The sequence below is a fragment of the Python bivittatus genome, unplaced genomic scaffold (assembly GCF_059951505.1).
Source record: "Python bivittatus isolate LINGU-HERP-01145 unplaced genomic scaffold, Pbiv_v1 ctg000090_np1212, whole genome shotgun sequence".
NCBI classification, from domain to species: domain Eukaryota; kingdom Metazoa; phylum Chordata; class Lepidosauria; order Squamata; family Pythonidae; genus Python; species Python bivittatus.
Genome location: NW_028277046.1, coordinates 5,275,165 through 5,294,337, shown reverse-complemented (window position 1 = coordinate 5,294,337; position 19,173 = coordinate 5,275,165). Strand labels below are relative to the sequence as shown.

At 51.7% G+C, this 19,173-nt stretch overlaps 2 protein-coding genes across 3 annotated transcripts; both read right to left on the bottom strand.

Annotated features, from left to right (window-relative positions):
- Nucleotides 1-626: 626 nt before the first annotated feature.
- Nucleotides 627-6,051, bottom strand: MIIP (migration and invasion inhibitory protein). Its single transcript, XM_007441427.4, has 10 exons — nucleotides 5,966-6,051; nucleotides 5,107-5,331; nucleotides 4,172-4,582; nucleotides 3,715-3,817; nucleotides 3,034-3,145; nucleotides 2,632-2,696; nucleotides 2,239-2,368; nucleotides 1,882-1,978; nucleotides 1,104-1,202; nucleotides 627-769 (listed from the first exon to the last, which is right to left on the bottom strand). The coding sequence occupies exons 2-10, from the start codon at nucleotides 5,254-5,256 to the stop codon at nucleotides 629-631; spliced, it is 1,308 nt and encodes a 435-aa protein (XP_007441489.2). The 5' UTR covers nucleotides 5,257-5,331; nucleotides 5,966-6,051; the 3' UTR covers nucleotides 627-628.
- A 2,655-nt stretch (nucleotides 6,052-8,706) lies between these two features.
- MFN2 (mitofusin 2) lies at nucleotides 8,707-18,382 on the bottom strand. 2 transcript variants are annotated; one of them, XM_007441424.3, is made up of 19 exons: nucleotides 18,256-18,382; nucleotides 17,419-17,624; nucleotides 16,811-16,989; nucleotides 15,858-15,993; nucleotides 15,363-15,525; nucleotides 14,991-15,115; nucleotides 14,422-14,530; nucleotides 13,647-13,754; nucleotides 13,404-13,557; nucleotides 12,958-13,025; nucleotides 12,471-12,592; nucleotides 12,162-12,288; nucleotides 11,852-11,956; nucleotides 11,397-11,499; nucleotides 10,990-11,210; nucleotides 10,500-10,655; nucleotides 9,873-10,069; nucleotides 9,544-9,678; nucleotides 8,707-9,095 (listed from the first exon to the last, which is right to left on the bottom strand). In XM_007441424.3, the coding sequence occupies exons 3-19, from the start codon at nucleotides 16,983-16,985 to the stop codon at nucleotides 9,026-9,028; spliced, it is 2,274 nt and encodes a 757-aa protein (XP_007441486.2). In that variant the 5' UTR covers nucleotides 16,986-16,989; nucleotides 17,419-17,624; nucleotides 18,256-18,382; the 3' UTR covers nucleotides 8,707-9,025. The 2 variants fall into 2 exon arrangements, with proteins under 2 accessions (XP_007441486.2, XP_007441487.2); XM_007441425.3 differs by having other exon boundaries at nucleotides 17,419-17,660; nucleotides 18,256-18,309.
- Between the last annotated feature and the right edge of the window lie 791 nt (nucleotides 18,383-19,173).

The window sequence follows — 19,173 nt, the reverse complement described above, 5'->3', positions numbered from 1 at the left end:
GCCGGCTTTCCAAACCTGTTTATCTGCATTTGGGTCTCCGTGATTTCAGAAGTGAGCGCTCCCTCCAGAGATCGGTCTCCCCCTGGGTCCAAAGGAGGTTTCACCTCCCCTCCAACGTGTCAAATATCCGTGCTAGTTTTTTCCCCGTGCCCTGTTTTTTATTGTTTTATTTATTTTTCACGCTTTATGACCCGCTTCTCTGCATTACTCTTCATTCCGTGTTCCTGAAAGATGCTTGCCGCTTCTCAAGACGCAGCCTTCAAAGGAATATTTATTGATTCTTTTTTAAAAGAGGTACTTTAAAAATGCACACAGCACAGGTCAACTCTCCCCTCCCGTCCAAAAGGTGTATGATTTTTAACTGTTATTGTCTTTCCCCCAAAAGGTGTTGGTGGGTGTGGGTGTCTTTTCGTACGCCACGTGGACCAAAAGGCAAAGTTCCTTTAAAAAAATTAAAATGCGGATTTTTAAAAAACAAAATGACTCACCCTGCCATTCTTGAACTAAACAATTTACAAAGCCTACCAGTTCAGGGACCGTGGGCGTTCACACGAAATGTCCTATTGCTCTGTGGTTCCCTGTTCCAAGCAAAAAGAGACGGCACAATCGATACAAACTGGATGTGGTTTTAATGGAAAGTTGCTTTGCAGCGTGGCGGCTTTAGGTGAGTCTGCTTCCAAGGGACGCTGCTGAGTTCAAATTCCACCACTCGAGAGAGGTCAAGCAGTTCGTCTGTCCTGGTTCCACCTGACACCCTAGAGCCAGAATTCTGAAAAGCACATTTAGAGACCCAGTTAAAAAGGCATTATCATAGCTGGCTTTGAAAATACCCTTCCACCCAGATGTAGTTTTATCTAGTTGTGAAACGCCTTTAAAAAAAAAATTCAGTTCCCAAGTGAACGCTTAGCAGACTACAAAACAGGCCCGAATTTAAACAGCACTGGAAGCCTTGACTAGACTTGTTTTAATGCCATCATTCTGCTTTACAAGGCACAGTGGCTGTGTTTTGCACATCACACCAAGGCCACAGCACCTGCAGTTTGGCTAAAGGTGTTTGGAAACTGAAGCGTGAATGTTCCCGACGGCCGGTTCTGCCTGCTTACCTGATGTGGACCCTGAGAATCCAGGGATGAATGAAGATCCAGGCTGCTGAGGGCGGGGGTGGAAACGCCCATGGGGTTTTCCCAACCAGCAAGGCAGTGCTATGGGGGCAAAAGAGAGAATGGAGCCTCAGCGGTTTGGCTGGCTGATGCTCAGCACAGAGACTCCTGAGTTTCGTAGCTCCTCTTCCTATAGACCCCAGTAGCCATTGGCAGTTTTCTATAACTTCATCCCCATTTTTAAAAGCCACCCAAGCTGATGTCCATCGCTACGATCTTGTGGCAGGGACTTCCGTGGTTTAACCCACGCCCCAGGCACGCTGTATTTACAAGCACTGTAAATTTACAAGATTCCACTGGAGGGAAAAAATAGCGCCTGAGACTTTCAAAATTGCCTATGTCCTTTCCCTGGATTGCACGACTGTCCTCAGCTTTTACAACCGAATCCAAAGTACGGCACGTATTTACTTAAATCAAAGATTAGGGTTTTTTTTCCCCCTTTCCCAAATAATTTACTTTTAAAACAGAAGCATCATCTTACAGGCTCTGAGAACTCAGATACTATTTTTTTCTGTCTCATCTTCTTCCTGGAAATGCAGGGCCAATCTCCCTTCCAGGTAAACACCGTTTTTATTCCCGTTTATTTTGCTCCATTCAAGGCCATCCCTGGATTCTAGCATTATGAGAGACGCTAGAATTCGTTTCAGTTTTCTCCCTACGTGATTTCGTGTTTCTCTTTCTGTCCCTTCACATCCTTCTCCCTCGAAACCCAGAAGCTCACCGAGGGCAGGGCCAAATTGTCTTCCATCTCGTAACTTTTCCGCCGATGGATTTTGTGCTTGTATGCGGGGAGAAAGGTAGCTCTCGGGATGCTAATTCTGCAAAATACACCCTGCAACATCAGAACATCTGAAGGGAGCAGGTTAGGTATCAAGAACAGCGTTTATAAAGAAACTGGGTAAAACCATCCGTTGCTAAAACGAAGCTGAGCAATAATATGCCACCATAAGAAGCCATAAACAGAAGTGCAGAGACTCCGGCAACGCCCTGAAGTCAGAGGGAAACTGACCTGCCCCCAAACAGTTCCTGGTTAGGCTCCCCATTTGCCACTAAGTGATGACACAGTGTAAAGACTCACCTAATAAAAGCTGGTTCCACCAGCGTTTCGGGGGGCTTTTCAGCCCGTGGGGTTTTGCAAACGGGGCAGGCCGATTCCGGATCCATCGGCACCGTAAAAAGTCGTTTATTCAACCGATAGCAGAAGACACCTGTAGGTATACCAGGAAAATTAGGACAGGGCCCTTTATGCAGCTGTAGGTTTGAACGGGTGCCAAGCTTCTAGCCCTCATGACTGCAAAGTGAAGCTGGGGAATGCGTGGCTTGAAACCCTCCCTGCTTAGTAGGACCTGGGGTTCTCCGTCACGCTTCCAGCTGTCCTTCCCATGCACAAAACTCCTGCTGAATCTCTGGAGTTTCTACCACCCTCCAGAAATGAGCTGGCTACAGAAAACAGCCTGGCATCTGAGCATACATTGATGGGAAGTCACATCTGTTTCTGTCTCCCGATCCAGGGCTGAAGAATTCACGTCTTCCAACCTGAAAAAGAAGGAAAGTCCTGAATTAAACTGGATGACCTCTAAAAACTCTTCCCGCCCTTCAGTTGGGGGCTGAGATGGCCCCACAAGCAACTTGGAGAACGGACTCACTTTTTGGGATCACGCAACATACAGAGCTTTAAAAAGCCACCCCAAGTTAGCCCTCGCCAAGCTTAGCTTCTTGTGCGAAGGCGCAACCGGCGGGTTGCAACGATCTGATTAAGGGGGTTGTGTGAACCCGTGCTCTGAACATGGCACTTCTGGGTTTGAGCCGAGCTCCAGGCGAGGGCCAACGTCCACCCCGTTTTCCAATCCCCCCGCCGGGTCTCTGCTCGTACTGTAAATCCTGGTCACGGATGCAAGCCTCCCTGTTCACCTGCCGGAAATTCTGCAGCTCCGCAAAATATTCCTCGGGTTTTTCAGACAGGGACGTATCCGTCTCCAGCAGCCCTGCAGGAGGAGGAAAAGTCCAGTCCCAGACAGGGGAAACGCAAGGGCCAACCTGCGGGATCAGAATTTCGTTTTCTAGCCCCCGGCATTCACAAGTAAACGATTCCTATACATGGAGGTTCTGCCCCTCCTATTCTTGGCGAATATGAACGAAAGCCTTCGTTTGCCAGATCGGACTAGAAAGTTTGCCCTGCCTGGCTAGGAGGGTAAAAGGCCTGGCACGATGGGAGCCATAGTAAAACTCCTCTTGAACATAGCCCTGGCTATCTTAAACACGTCGAAGAATAAAAAGGCAGCGCTTGTCATTTTTAAAAAGCGCAAATGCGGAAGAGGGCGGCACCAACTGAAGAGGTGGCTCCTAAGGAGGAGAGAGATCCACGCATCTTGCTAAAGCTCTCCGCCCCGGCATTCAGATATACTGCATCTGAGCATGGAGGCTCCGTTCAGGCATCGGAGGTCGCCCTTGTGTTTCTTGCGAGGCCAAGACAGGAAGGCGTTCAAAGGGAATGGGTTCGGACCAGAGATTTGAACCAAGAGGTTCTTTTGGCCAGAAGCCCGCAACTTCACACCTGCGATCCAGTCGTAGCCCAGGAAGGGGCGCGCGGACAGGCTGTCCGCTGGGATCAAAGGCTCCTCGGCGTCGGAGACAAACGTCACGTGCCCAGCTTCCTTCTGGAAGAGAGAAACGGCGCCTCGTTCGTGCAAATGGCCAGCGAACGCCACCGAAATGCCCGACGTTGCCCACGACCTCCTGCATTTAAACCCAGCGGAGCCACACCTTCTAAAAGTAAACTAAGATTCTAGTCCTCCTTGCTCAAACCGCTAGCCTTCCTGTCCTATTATCCACGCTGCCAGTTTAAGCAGCTCTCTTCCCAACCCGACTCGCAGGTGCCGGAGATCAAATCGGGCTGCAAAACGGACTCTGCCGGTCAGTTTATCTTGCTCGGGGACCGCCAGCTGCCCACCCCTTCAAATCCGCAAAACCCGTGTGAAATCTCTGAAACGTTGACAACCGCCCACACGCACCTTCTTCCTCGCCTTGGCATGCTTGCCCCCCGGTGTAAGCAGAATGGACTTGGGGGTCTGCGGCATCCGAGCAGAAGCCCCCTGCCTCCCCCTCTCTTCCGCCGGGGTTTGGGCCGGCTCCTCTCTGCCCCTCGCCTTCTTTCTCTCCTCCGCGCTGCGCAGAGCCCCAGGGGGCGACTTTCGGGGGGCACCCTCCTTCGCTGCTTCCTCGCTTCCACTTTCAGCTTCGCCAGATGGCACAACGATCACGCTGGGGGAGCTGAGCGGCCCACGGCTCAGGGAGCGCCCTTCTCTCTGCGACCGGGTGCCTCGCAAGGGAGAGCCGACCCCCCGCCGGGCCCCGGGGGGGCTCCCTGCCGCTGGAACGCTCAGGGTGGCCCCCTCCACGTCTGTGCAAAACGGCAGCCGGATCTAGAAGGAAGACGGTGCTGAGGCTGGGCCTCCGTGCGGGTGCCGCAGCAAAATAAGACACGACAGGCCGTGGCCCCAAGGCGCAAACCATCTGGAAATGCAACATGGGAGGAAGGACATGGGGGGAAAATACTGCGGGAATCCCTATACATTATCCCGGGAAAGACCGTATCTGAAACACAGGAAAAGTAGTAGGAATTGCAGACTGCAGGATGCCAAAATGAGCAACTGCTAAAAAGAGACTTGCCATGAGGGCTACGTAGAACCTCCATGTTCAGAAGCAGTCTCTGCTCTTTGTTTTTTTTTAAACCCTCTGTTCCAATGTCATGATTTTAACGCTAGACGGTGAGAACGGGCAGTGAAGATGCTATTGGGCCCCATCCAGGCTTCCTGCCTAGCACACCAGGTAGAAAATAGGATTTTAAACTAGAGCGGCCGGTTCCCGAGAGTTTCCTAAAAATACGCCGCGTGCATTTGGATGAGACACGGACCGCAGCCGCGTCAGCTCTTTTCCCTCCACGTACCCCATTCGTGGAACCGGGCGCCCGTTTGCGCTCAGGCGTCGCCGACGGGGAGGCCAGCGTGGCGGGGAGCCGTTTCCTGATCGCTTCTTGGTTTGCCTTCAGCCTCCGCAAGAGGTCTTGGTTTAAGTGGCGGAGCTGCTGCAGGTCCATCTTTGCGCCCCCGAAGCCGGGCGAGGAAGACGGAGGGCGACGGCCGGGCTGGAGCTGGGCAGCCAGCCTGGAGAACTGAGGAGCAAATGTCTGAATGTAACGCCGACTGATCTGTTACGCAGCAGTGATTTCTGCCCGGGAAGCCTGCCTAGTTCTACAGAGGCTGTGAGGAACTCTGTACGTGCACAGAGGTAGTCTTGATCGTGCTCCCACTGATCTATCCCAACTCCCATCGGGGCAAGCCTTTTTTTTTAGCCTGAGTTGAGCTCGGTCCAGCCCACCATGAAAGGGACAGATCTCAGCCAGTGACGTCACATTAAATGAAGACTTGCGAGAAGCTGATGATGGGCAGATGGCGGCCGATCCTAGCTTCTTCTTGGTCAGTGGCTCGAGATCGCCCCCATCCCCAAAAGGGCTCAAGGGGCACCCCCAAAGCGGCCGCTACTAACTAGGCCACCCAGACTGAGCCTCCGGACCCACGCCCCGTCGCCCTCGGTCCCCGCCCCATAGAGTTGTTGCGCCCCACCGGGGAAAAAAAAACACCCCCTCCCCTATCTCAATGTCCTTCTAAACGCGCGGCCCTTCGGATGCGATGCACTACAACTCCCATCAGCCCCAGGCCGGGGAAGGCCGGCTCAGCTCATCCCCTTCACCCCTCCTTTGAACTCCCCCCGCCCCGAAAAACGAAAGGGCGCTCCGTCTTACGCACTCATTCACTCCCGCGTCCGTTGCTTACTATGTAGCAAAAGCCAAGCTTCCGAACGCCTCCGGATTGGCCAGGCTCCGCTTTCGTCACCCAGCAACCTACGTCACCGGGAGCTTTCCATTTCCTCTTAAAGGGACCTCGCCCTCTCCCTCCCCACCCTGGGCGCCCCTCCTCTTTTCGGCGTTTTAAAAAAAACACGGCCGCCCTTCGCCCTCAGGGGCCCCCTTCCCCAGCCCGGCGACCTCCAGCTGCACTGGATTACAATCCCTATCATCCCCAGCCAGCGAGATAATCCATTTCACATTCTATGTTAAATTGCTATGTTATTTGACTGAGTTTGCTGCTGACTAGAACCCAGAACCGCACCACAGGAGAGCTGGCAACGCTACCCCAAAATAAGCTTTGCCATACCAAGTACCACCACTCAGAACAATTCTATCCATTTATAATTATCTAGAAGGCTTACTTTAAAAAAAAAAACTTGGTTTTTTTCAGGAGGAAGCCAAATAAAACCTCCATGTCCAGGAGCAGCATGGCTCTGAGTTTTAGAAAACTGCTGTTTTAAAAGCCTAGAGATGGAGAATCTGCAGGCAGCGTGAAATTCGGAATTGGAGCCTCCCCAGCTTCCACGGGGGGGAAAAAACGTTTGGGAGGTGCCTTGGACAGGAGAGCAAGGAAAAAAAACCCAAAAAAGGTCCAAACTCACTTAACACTAAAATGACAGGCCCTCTGCACATGGCCAGGGATACCATTATCTTCCGAAGAGTCTCATGCTGGGTTACTGAGATTAAATCTCAGAAAAGCCCTGATAAATTTAAGTCCAAGACCCGCAAAATAAAAATCAAACGCCTTGAAATATTAACGACGGTCTGCACATGCCTAGAGGCACTGTGCCCAAGCCCTGCTAGCTCACGAGAACAGAATGAAAGGCAGAACGTGTCCTTTTGCCCCGAGCTGCATACATCCAATAGGCGCTCTCATTGCAAAGAGAAGTTTCTGCTCCGGGCACGAAAACCTCAACAGGGCGAAAAGCCTATTGGCACGGCGCAGGTTACCGACGAAAAACATCTGCATTCCAGAAAGCAAAAGACAGAGGCTTCCATCCAATTCAATTGTTCCTTTTTAATTCTGCTTTGCGGTTATGAACAGCACTGATGCAGCCAGAAACAATATTCATGTCAAAATCGTAATAGCATCATTATTCCCAAACCCCACAGCCCTGAAAAACAGGATAGAAACTACCACCGAGAGGATTTTGAAGGCCCGGCCAGGAATAAAAAGACCACACTTCAGCTAGCAGCGTGGAAAACAAAAGGTAAAGTCCATTTGGCTAAACTCTTTTTAACCGCCAGCCTTTATCCGCCCAGGCCGACCACCCGCCGGTTGCCGAACCCCGAACTCTCTTGGGATTCGGCCGAGCCGGTTAAAGAGAATCAAACGTCTCCAGCTGAGAACTGAGAGTTCCTCTGATGAAAGGAGGGAGAAAGAGACTCCAGACCCCAAAGGGGAGAGGGTCTTCCTTCTGCAGGCTGGCCTGCAAGCTCTCCAAGGCCGTTTCGAAATCCACGTGGGGGAGGCACTTCGGTGCAAGAGCTCACGCACAGTTCTTGCCCAGAAAGCCACCTGTGACACCCTGACCACGGGAGCCCCTCCAACGGGACACTTCTGCAGGGACCGGCCGGAGGAATCTACCGGAGGGTCTTTCGGTCCAAAAAACCGAATAGTCCCAATGGTGACCCCCGCACAGGTCCGACGGGCACAAACTGCCACCCGTGTGCGTCCCCTCCCAAAAGCCAATGCCTCCTGCGCTGGCCTCCACGGGCCCAGGAGGAAATTACATGCCTGCCAATTTAGGCGCACGTTGGAAATCGAATTTTGGAAGGGACGGGACTGGATTGAAATGGTGTAGATGTCTTTACTTCTCCCCCTTGGAAAAAAAACATTAAAAAGCTAAGAGACAATTGCAGAAGTCATGAATGGTTCGTAAACTAGGGGATATTAGGAGGGGGAACAAAATAAATAGAGAAACAATTCAGGCATCAAAATCTACTACAGTTGGTAATTCTATCCACTCTCTCTTGGAAAGATCCCCAAAAGCAACCTTCTAAATTTTTCCCTCTGAGTCTTTTCTTCCATTTCATCCCTCTAACTACTACATACATCACACTTCTCCCACCTGCGCGCACACTCAAATTCATTAGTATTTGCGGTAACTCAGCTAACTTCACAAGGACTAGCGCCTTTAGGAGCGCCGCTTTAGGGCAAAAGCCACAGGAAAAGACACCGTGATCATGAGGACGTTTTCTGAGGATCGGGACAGAAAGAGACCGGCAACTGGAGTCTTCCCAGATATTTTGAATTTTAACTCCTGTCAACCAGTGTAAGCAATGCAAAGGACTATATGCCAGCCTAAAACTCTGGAGAGAAACAAATGATGCAAACACGTTTGGGTGGCTGGGACTAAGAAACCTGTGTCAGTTGTGTGCAAATTGGGGAAGGGGGTTCCAGGCTTGAAGGAGCCCATCCAAAGATTGTTTCTCACCTCCAGAATTGAGAAGCCAAGCTAGAACGTGTTCCACAAGGCCTGAATTTGGCTGGGATGCACCGAATCTTGTCCTATAAATTATAAGATTCCCTTTGGGAGAAAGAGGGTCGTTCATTTATGGCAAGCAGGCGTCGGGGTTAATTTCATTCCACACCCACTGAAAAAATGCAGAATCAACTTGCTATTTCATTGATGGCTGAAAAAAAAAGGGGGGGGGGAGATCCAGGACTGGGGAATGGGCGTCCCAGCCCCACCAATCAGGATGTCAAGGTTCTTCCTGCTAAGCAAAACATTGCTAAGACCGCAAGGGCTGGCTAAAACGAAAAGCGCCAACGTGACGAGAAAGGAAAACTGAGTGGAGTTCGAATTTGCGTGTGCATGGAAGGAACAGGCGCAAACAGACAGGAAGGAGGTTCTCCATCTCCCCCTGCAGAGTCCCATCATCTGGAACTATTTTCGCGATAGTGTAACTGGGGTGGGGGACAGGACGGACTCCGCCACGCTCCCATTTCGATCGCTTATCTGCTCTGCTGCAAATATTGATGTGTGAACATGTTCAGCTCGCTGTCCAGCCAACCAGCTTTATTCCTGCAGAGGCACAGAGAGGAGAGGGACGCGTGTGAAAAGAAAGAAATAACTTACAGGCTTTTACCTGCTACGTTAAATCCATTAAAGGGAAGCCAGTTTCGCTTAAACCGAGCAACAAAACCTGAGCTTACAAAACCAAGTCATTACTAAAATTGCAAACGCCAAGGGGCTTTTCAAAATACAAAATGTTTGTATTTGGATCACGGTAGGAGAGAAAGTTTTTTTTTAAAAGTACAGGCACATTCATAACTAATTCAGATTCTGAATCCAATTATCTGTCGATTTGATTAGCCTTGAAAACAGTGGATCTTATTTGCAGGCAGAGCTTCATATTTCTCATAAGGGGACGAAAATCTATGTTTTTAGCAAGCGCAGGACGATTTTACATAAACTGAACCCACAGCACCCCACTCAGTAATGGACAAACATAGAAACGGAAACGCCTCACCGAAGTAACTTGGCTTTACTCTGCAAAGTATCCAAAATCTCAATTTTTTGATTCAGGCCTGCAATTTCTTTCTCAAGATCCTCTCTCGTCACGTCCACCTGCTGGCAGAGCTGAGCAAAGGTCCCCGCGAGTTCCCTTTTACAAGGTGTTTTTAAAGTGAAAAAGAAAGAAGAAAACACAAAGAATAGTTAGTGTGAGAAAAGCTTTTCTTTGTACAGATCTAACACAGGGGCTTCATCTTCCTCCATCTCACGCACGAAGTAAAACCCTGAAAAGGCTCCCATAAGGCTGGACGCCACGCGGGGAGGTCGCCACGAGGGCTAACTCACTGTTGGACTTGGTGGCTGCAGTTAGAGCCGGTGTAACTGACTATGAGCTGCAGTTTCTCCCCGGCGTACTCCACGAACTGGCGCTTGAAGGCCCTCTCCTTGGCTTTCGTGGTCCAGGTGAGGCGCTCGTAGACGTAAAGGAGTCCGTAGAGGCCCAGGGAGAGCGCGATCAGCCTCCAGCCGACCGCCTTCCAGACCTGACCACAGGGACGCAGACAGAGAAGGGGCTTTGAATCGGAAAGAACTGCGTTTTTTAAACAAAGCATTTCTTAAAAAAAAAAAATGCCAGCCTTGGAGCGCCTGAGAGGCTACGGCATGTCCCACAATATTCAGGAGCAGTAGGGCACTGAGGCCCCAAAATTGCACTGCCCACCTGCCCTAGACCAAAGGAGGGGGTCTCAGAGAAAGCAGGAATGATGGAAAGAGAACTAGAGAGATGCCCTACAGATGCTTTTCCCCACAGGGAGCTGCCAGATATGGACTACAGCACCCATCGCCCTTAGCTAGTCCAGTGTTTCTGGAATGGCTGAATTACGCCTCCATGTCTGCCTGGAAGGCTGGAGAGAAATCAGAAAGGACCTCCTTCGCCCCCCCCTCTTTTCCCTAAAGGCTCGCCCCCCAACCTACCACTCCACCGATCACCAAGATGCCCATCGAAGTTCTGGACGTGAGGGAGGCCAGGCCAGTCACCATGGAGACCATCAGCTCCTCCTGCGTCAAGGACCCCTGCGGTAAGGGGGGCAGGCTCGGGTTCGCTGGGGTCAGGGGCAAAGGTCGCTGAGCCTAGTCGGCAAAATGGGCAGGTCAGGGAGGGGTTAGCGCAGCCCCCATTTTGCAGATGAAGCAACTGAGGCCAGGGCAAGGGACCATTAAGAAACACAGGGGAGAAAAACTCCGCACCAGCAGCGAAAACAAAGGTCGGCTGGTGCCATCTGGCAGAGTAACAAAGGCAACACGGCTTGGCCTCCCTCGGTGGGTTTTATCAACCCCTCTCCTGTTCACGCCTGGGTTATACTTGAAGGCCTAAGGTGAAACTGAGCCTCTGGGCAGAGGGGCAGTCCACCTTGCATCACCAAACCTTACAGGAAAGGAGCACAGAGGACCGCCGCTGTCGTACCTGGTCACTGTAGCCCATCAAGGCCCGACGCGTATTTTTGGGCCCCAGGAACCGGTTCACCAGCATCGTCCACCCGAGCGAGAAATGGAACTGGATGTCCTCCTGGAAGTCGGCGCACAGCTTGTCGCAGTTCAGGTCGTAGCTGAGCGTGAAGCACTGCCGGGGGACCAGCAGGTCTATCTGCCCCCTCAGGGAGACGGGAAGGAGGGGCCTTAAGCCATCTGAAAGGGACGGAAGCGAGGGAGGAGGGAAGGCGGCGGGGTTAGGACAATGCACGCTCCACATTGTCTCAGCACAAACCAGGAAGGAGCAGTGCTGCTTCCTCAGCCCGGGCAGGCCAGTTGTGGCCCTCGACGACGCCCAGGAGCTCCTTCCCCTCGTGAAAGCTGCCCCCCAGGGATGCCCACCGATCATTTCCTGCTGCGTGGTCTGCAAAGAGGCTGAGATGGAGCCGGAGCAGCGATCTGACATGTTTCGGCCCAGGCCTTCCTCGATGTGCCGGTGCAATTCCTGAGGAAGAAAAACGAGTCCCAGAGCCTTTCGCCTAAAACTCCAGGAGGATCAGACGCGGGCCACCAACGCATTCAGGAAAACACGGTATCGGCTCACAAGGCCGAGGTTACACCGCCTTGATTTGTGTGTCTGTTGCAGTGCAACAGACTAGTGTGGTGTTAACCAGTCGGGTGGGTTTTGGATCAAGAGAGGGCCACTGCAAAAGACTTCCTTACAGACTCTTCTCTGCAAAGGGTCTGACATTTAATGTGGATTTTGCACCGAGGGGGACGAAGCCACAGAGCGGCACCGGACTTGGAGGCGCTCCATGGTTCCCAGGGAAAGATCCAGCCCGCATTAAGTCGCTTACGTTCTTATAGACTTTCAGGACCACGGGAGAAGGATGGAAATCCAGCTGGAAGTCATCCACTAACACAGAGAGCTTCCTGATCTCTTCCGCCATCGCGTTGGACACCTGGAGGGAAAGGGACACGCTTAACGGGCGGGAACCGAGCTGCGGTTTCCTTCTCTTTCAAAGGAAGCAGGTCCAGCCTCTCCGCTCTGTGAACAGAGGACACGCTTGATGCTTCCTCCCAGGGAGCTCTTTGCTCCAAGAATCCAGCATCTGAAACCAGCCTTTAAATTCAGGGAGCCTGGCCTCACCCTGCCTCGCCCCTCACCTGGCGCTCGACTTCTTCCGTGATCTCCTTGATTTTCAGCTTGTAGCTCTGAGTGAGCAAGTCCAGCTGCTTTTCTATGAAGCCCAGGCGCTCCTGGCGGTCATCCCACTTCTCCAGGCAGTAAACCCTGCAAGACCGAAGGAAGGAAGGAAGCAATGTCTTGGGTCGAGTGAGAAAAAGGAAAAGAAAAAGCGTCCAGTGTCTCGAGTTAGCCGAAATCCAGCAATGTTTTTCTTCCCGTGCTGTTTGATGTCCACTTTCGTACATTCTGTAGGAAATTACAGGTGAAGCGCTGCACGCTCTGCTCACCTCTGTTCCTGCGCGGCCACATGCACCGAATCCATGATGTGTCGGACTTCTTCGGCAATCTGCTTGGCTCTGACCGTGTGCTGCTCAAACTTCGTCTTCACCGCAGATTGCGAGATGCACTCCTGCACGGAAGACAAACTTCAGCCCTCCCAACAAAATCCAGTATCCTTTCGCAGATGCAGCAAGGCTGTGAACCACCTTGGGCTAATTACATGTAAGGTCAGCCCCGGTAAATTCCCCTTGGAACTGATCGTGTCCTTGAGGACTAGCGGCTTAGTACAACAATAGGCAAACCAAGATCCTCAGGATCCTGGATTAGGAATCTTGTTCAAAGCGTTCAACGATGCTGGATTAGCTGCTTAATAATATTATTTGTTTCTGGTTCTGGAAACAGATCGTCCAGTGTTTCTTGCAGTTCAAAAACGGGCGTTTATGATCCCAGCAGTAAAACTCATGTACCAATATCAACGTCTGACGATGCACTTGCCTCAAACCTCCGCTCGAAATTCTGGAATTCAAACATCCTCACTTGGAAACCCTCTGCCAGAGCCCCACCTACAGAGAAAAACCATAGGGGAAAAAAAGCACTGTCAGATCTGAGCGGCAAAATAGGCAGGTATTTCTTTCTTTTTAAGAAAGCAAGTTTCTAGTCCTCATGGGTACCGAAGCCCACTCAAACAGGTAAGAGCAAGACCAAGCGTAATTTTTAAGGAAGAGTCTGCGGATTAGAAGATCTGCGAGGGAGGAGGCTGTGGCTCTGGAAACAGGGACAGCTCAGAGCAGTGTTTCTCAACCTTGACAACTTTAAGATGTGTGGACTTCAACTCCCAGAATTCCCCAGCCAGCATAGCTGGCTGGGGAATTCTTGGAGTTGAAGTCCACACATCTTAAAGTTGTCGAGGTTGAAAAACACTGGCTCAGAGGGTCTCTCACCTCCTTCCGGCATCCCCTGAGCCTTCTGGATGCGGGCGTTCAGGACTTCTTTGGCGGAGACAAAAAAGATGCGGTCTCCAGCCTGGGCACGGTCCACCACCCCCAGCTCGTCCACCAGGAAGCTGGTACAACGTTCCATGTGTTGCCGGCGAACCTACGAGAGGGGCCAGGAAAAGGGGATGGGAAGATCGGTCTTCCTTTCGGGGTGCTTTCCTTTAGGGTTAGGGTTAGGCTCAGCCTCACCTCCTCCATGTATTCCGGTTCGGATGCCGAGGCGTCCCAGCGGTTGTTTAAGATGAAAATGTTTGGCCGAGAGAGGCGGGCGTTTACTTTGTGGAAGAACTGCTTCTCCTGGATGGGCAAGAAAGAAACCAACCCCCCCCCCCATAAAACCTCAGAATCATAAGATCAGCTTGCAAAAGGAATGACGTCTATTCAGAAACTCAACTTTTCTGCCCCCTCCGCCCAGGTTCCTCAGGTGGGGTAAATGACCACCTAACTGTGCCCTTGATGACCTCTCTCGAGCAAAGCAGGGACAGGCTCCAGTTAAAAGCACACGCCCAGAAACAGATTTTCTGATGTGGAGTCCTTGGGGTCCTCTGAGCTTGGTTCCTTTCTTGCAAACGTTTCATTACCCGGCTAGGTAAAATGGGATGAGGGTTGCTCTCTATTTATCTGCTGTGGCCTGCTTTGCCAGTCCTGGTGGGGGTGATTTTCTAATCTTTGGCATTACAAACTCCACCTTAAACGGATGGTTACGACGGCAGATGCCCTTTTAAAAACAGGAGCTGGAAACCAAGCTTTGCAACCAGACGTGAGGAACAAGGCAGAAGACCGACAGAAAACTAAGCAAATCCGTTCTATTCCCTTCAATTCAGCAACATGCAAAATTCAGCTTTCTGTGGCGTTTGCGTTTGGAGGCCTTGCTACGAAACACCCTGGACCTTATGGGACTCTTGCAAAGGTTTAGCTAAAAACAAAGCGAGGGGGGCAGTGAGCGGAAGGATCAACTTTTTACCGTCTGCATCAGCGTCGACTCGGAATTGGCCACCAACACAAACACATCCGCGTCCAAGCAGAATTTATCGATCCAGCTATCCAGCTCGGTGGTGACGTCAATTCCAGGGCTAAACATATACCAAGAAATACAGAACTGACATCATAATTCACACACTGAAATGGTGTTCTCTCTTCCAACACTTCCCCCGCCCTGTATGAGTTTTAAACTCAAACTTTGCTTTTTAGTTTTAAAAGATACCAACAGAAGAACTATGCTGGATTAATCCATATCTGTTCCCAGGTGACAAAGGCACAAGAGCTACAATTTAAGAAATTATATTGGAGCTTGCATTTTTCCTCCTCCCTCCCCGTTCCTGTTTCTTTCTGTATCATGTCTTCCAGAGGAAAAGCGTGCAAAACAGGAACTAAGTTATTATAATTACACCAATCTGGGAAACTTTTTGATTAAAGGAAGTATCACAGGTTTAAAAAACAAAACTTTAGATAAGTACATGATGAAGTGTTTATCTTCCTGGCTGGGTGTGAGAGAGGGAACATTTATCTGGGGCAGGGAGAAAAATCCCTCACCTGTCCATCAAAACGAGATCATCTTTGAGCAAAGGGCACTTGGAATTTGGCCACATGACGCTGACCAGGCCGCCGGCAGTCAGCAATTCGTCCTGGTGAAGGGCGTGAGCCAGCTGGTTGACCGTCTGATCCAGGAAAATGGCCGGAGAAGACAATTAGCAAGAGCAGGAAAAGAAGTTTCAAAAAGTCAGGAGTTAATAACAGTCCACTGGGAAATGTAGGTGATGACTGGTTAAACCGCTAGGTTTGAAGCCATGGGCCACCCGAAGACTACCTATCCAAGCCAACAACTTCAAAGCAGAATATAAGTTTCTCCCCGAGTTTCTCTGGTCCTGCAAGGGCCAATCTTTGGGGAGTTCCCACGATGCGTACCTTGACACTCTTCTTCTCCTCGGATCCTTCGGTGAGCAGGAAGGCGTCCTGGCCGTCTGTCCCCTCCACTCGCAGGAAGCAGTTCGTGGTGTGTCCGATTCCCGAGGGAAGGACTTTATCCCACAGCATGGCATTAATCACGGTACTTTTCCCGTTACTCGTCCTAAGAACCACAAAACACACAGGACCACGTCCTCCCATTTTATCCTCACAACAACCCTACGAGGTAGCTGATATCTAGACGCAGGGACATCACGAGAGCCCTGCAGCTTCGCCTTGGGACTGTGCAGAGTTCTGAACTCCAGGGAACAAAGTCACACCCACCCCTGCAGGTGGAACGGCCTACTCGCAACTTTGCTGGCCTGGAATCTTCCCGGTGGGCTTTGCAGAGTTGCCTCGGAATGATGGGTGACGTAGTCCAGCCCACCTGGAGAGCCCCAGGTCCAAGCAGTGTATACTAGCAACTCTCCTGGCCAGGAAGACGCCTTGACTCACCGCCCGAAGAAAGCCACCTTCATGTGTCGCCTTGCCAACACTTCGCTGATCCCGCTGACCTTGGACAGGTAGCCTTTGACCTCCAACACCTGTTCTTCCGTGGTGACCGGGTCGAGCTCGCCATTCTTGTGCGTTTCTGAAAAACCAAAGGACAGTGTATCAAGCTGGGCCCGTGGGAGATCAGTGCTTTGACCCCCCAAGACCTCCAGTTACAGAAGGCTCTTGTACAACAAAGAAGAGAAAGGACATTTCAAGACTTTTTCCCAGCAAAAAAGATAATGCCAAGCTAAAACAAGAGTGGGCAAACTCTCGGCCTGCTTCTGAACTACAAGCCCCAGCATTCCTCTGCACTGCCTTGGTTGGGTCAGGTCGCCACATTCAAAACGTGCAGAAAACCTTGACCAAAATACAACTGGATCAGCACACCAATACGGAGGGGTGGCAAACCGGAGGCAGAGAGTGGGACTGAATTTAGGAAAGAAAGGAAGAACCTGAGAGATATGAATAAGCATGCATTCTTTCCTTCCTTCTGTTGTTTCCTCCCTCCTAGTCCAATCTGAGATTGTAAGCCCCTTGGGGCAGAGACCAGTCTGTTTGCACCCTTGAAGCAGATAGCGCTACATAAATAAGAAAACAAACCGTAGCTGGATAGCCCTCAGCAGATGTGTAGAAACGGCACCCAAGTTTAAAAGCAGCAGAATAAAAGCCAACCAGCAAACACCACCAAAACAGCAAGGATACTTTAAGAAAATAAAAATCCAGTACAAAAGAACAAAAAGGCAGAAGCAAAAGGGTTACAGGCACAGAAGGCCCCAGATTCAATTTCTAACCTCAACCAGCAAAATAATTCTTTTAAAGAAGGGACTCAGGCATCTGGTCCTCCTCCAGCTGTGGGAATTCGCTCGCTTGTGTGCACGAGTCGGGGAGCACTGTGGCACCTAAGGCCCACTCACCCTCCAGAAATGCCGCGCTCTCCTGGATGTAGGCTGCCAACTGTTCGAAGATGCCATTAATTTTTTTCTTGGCAGTGACAAAGTGCTTGAGTGGGGAGGCACTGACTTCCGCCATATGTCTCTTGTCCTTCTTGCTAGTGATGATGGACTTAGAGCGGAGGAACAGCAGGGACATTGTGCTGGAAGGGGGAAATGGGTGGATTATGAACAGGAAAGGGGAAAAGGGCTTCGTTTACAGCTCACCACTGCTCTATTACATGCTCCAGGTAAGGAAGCAAACATATTTCACCTTTCCACGATGGTCTGCTTCTCGCAACATGCTAAAGCAATCGCTGTATTTTGCACAACACGCTGTATCACAAGCAGATGCCAAATTTCCTATTGAAAAGATTCTACGTCCTGAACTCCGAGGTTTTGCAAAGAAAGAGCGAACGGGCTGGATTTCTGGGAGAGCTCCAGGAGGAGCCTGACGTTTATTTTACTTGCTCTAACGCCTCCCGGCCTTTCCCAGCAAACCTATCCAGCCATCACGCTGAGGACTGGACTCAGAGTTCGCAGCGCCTCAGCCCGGCTCAGTCCCGGCTCTGGAACCCCCCCAGCTCACTTACGACGGAGATACAAGCTGGGGTTCTCATAAGCCGAGCATGGTCACCCTCTTCTTCCCCTGCTGCGGCCGAAGAAAGAGTCCCAGGACCTTTGCTGCTGCTGCTGCTGCTGCCGTCGTAAGGCGAGGAAAACGCCCAGGATTAGAAAACACAGGCGGCGACGTCTGGCTGCTCAATGAGTGGCACCGACTCACTCTTCCCGGCCGCTGCTGCGTTTGAGGCATTTAGGGATAAAAAGCAAACGGCTGTAGACGTAAAATTGGGTTAGGTTTTCTCCTTAGGGAGCGTTCTTATCCTTTACAGCGGGGCTCCTCCGCCTTGGCGGCTTGAAGATGGGTGGACTTCAACTCCCAGAATTCCCCAGCCAGCTCTGCTGGCTGGGGAATTCTGGGAGTTGAAGTCCACCCATCTTCTAGCCGCCAAGGCGGAGCCCTGCTTTACAGCTCCGAGCCTCCCAAAGGGAAAGCCCACTTGGGGGCTCGCAGAGGCTCCCCCCCTTCTGAAATGCCCCACCCCGCGCCCAGACAGCCGCACCCAAACGCGGCTGCCCTGGGCGGGATGCCAGCTGCCCGTCCGCCCCCCCCGGGCGGTCACCTGCCGCGCGCACGTGCGCCGACTCACCTGGCGGACCCGCCCCTCCCCGCCGCCCCTGCGCGCGCGAGGGGGCCGCCCCGCCCCTCTCCCGCAGGCCCACATCCAGAAGGGCGGCGGTGGGGGGGCAGCGCTTCCCTCAGCCCAGGCCCCGCCCCTTCGCTCCTGGGGGGGCGGCTCCCCAAAACCCGCGCGTAACGTCCAGAGCCGCCGACACGCGTTGCAGCCCCGCGCTCGCCCGCGCCTCACCTTCACCTCGCTTCTGCCTCAGCCGCTCGCAAGGAGCGACCAGCCCCGGGAAACGTCAGAGAGGCGACGGGAGGTGACGTCACGCCGGCCGCGACGGCCGCGCCCCGCTCCCTCCTGGGAATTGAAGTCTGGCGGCGGTTTAGAAAATTTCCTTTTTTTTTTAATTTGGGGATGAAGGACAGCAAGAGGGGCCGAGGCCAGAGGCTGCTTGGAGGGCCCCGCCGTTCCCTCCCCTGGATTGCACCGCGGTGTCTCTCAGCGGATGGGAATCTACTCTGCACATGCTCTTGAGCATGGAGAGTTCACTTCATTCTTCATCACTGACATCCCCCCACCCCTTAGGGCTCCAATTCTCCTTTCAGTTCGCTGGGGATAATGGGTCCAACACTTGTGGAAGCTGTCTTCCTCTTCCTCTTGACTAAACTGAACCTTTGGTCTCCTGTCAAAGGACGGCTATCATTGCATTGCGTTAAAAAAAAAAAAAACTAGGTATTTGCTTCTCTTTTTAAAAAAAACCCTAGATATTTGCTTCTCCGCACGCAATATTTCAAGACATTTCCAGCAGCCCTCCTGCAAAGCCCAAGCTAGTACCGTCCTGGGTCTACTCAGAAAATTGTACTGAGTTCAGCAAGGCTTACTCCTGGGTAAAACGGCAGCTTTAACGGGGCTGGTAAAGAGCAGTGCAGAGAAACCCCCTCCGCTAACCCCACATCCTTCCCCCACGCTCAGAACACGACATAACGCTCCTCTCCCCGCCAAAACTATTTTTAAAAGTTATTTTCACAATGCAATTTCACGAAACGCCAGGAGGGTTTCATTTAGAGGCACGCATTACGGCTGCACCTCTCGTCCAGCTTTTGGTTTTCGGCAAGAGCCCAAAAGATATCGCGGGGCCAGGATGGCCTTTGAGGGAACAAT

Coding starts and splice junctions, on each gene's coding strand:
- MIIP (XM_007441427.4), bottom strand. CDS start 5,256: ATGGACCTGCAGCAGCTCCGCCACTTAAACCAAGACCTCTTGCGGAGG. Junction 1,979..2,238: donor GTGGAACCAGCTTTTATTAG/GTGAGTCTTTAC, acceptor TGTATTTTGCAG/AATTAGCATCCCGAGAGCTA. Junction 770..1,103: donor ATTCTCAGGGTCCACATCAG/GTAAGCAGGCAG, acceptor TGTGCTTTTCAG/AATTCTGGCTCTAGGGTGTC.
- MFN2 (XM_007441424.3), bottom strand. CDS start 16,985: ATGTCCCTGCTGTTCCTCCGCTCTAAGTCCATCATCACTAGCAAGAAG. Junction 15,526..15,857: donor AAGGTGGCTTTCTTCGGGCG/GTGAGTCAAGGC, acceptor TGTGGTTCTTAG/GACGAGTAACGGGAAAAGTA. Junction 14,531..14,990: donor GATCTCGTTTTGATGGACAG/GTGAGGGATTTT, acceptor GTATATGTTTAG/CCCTGGAATTGACGTCACCA.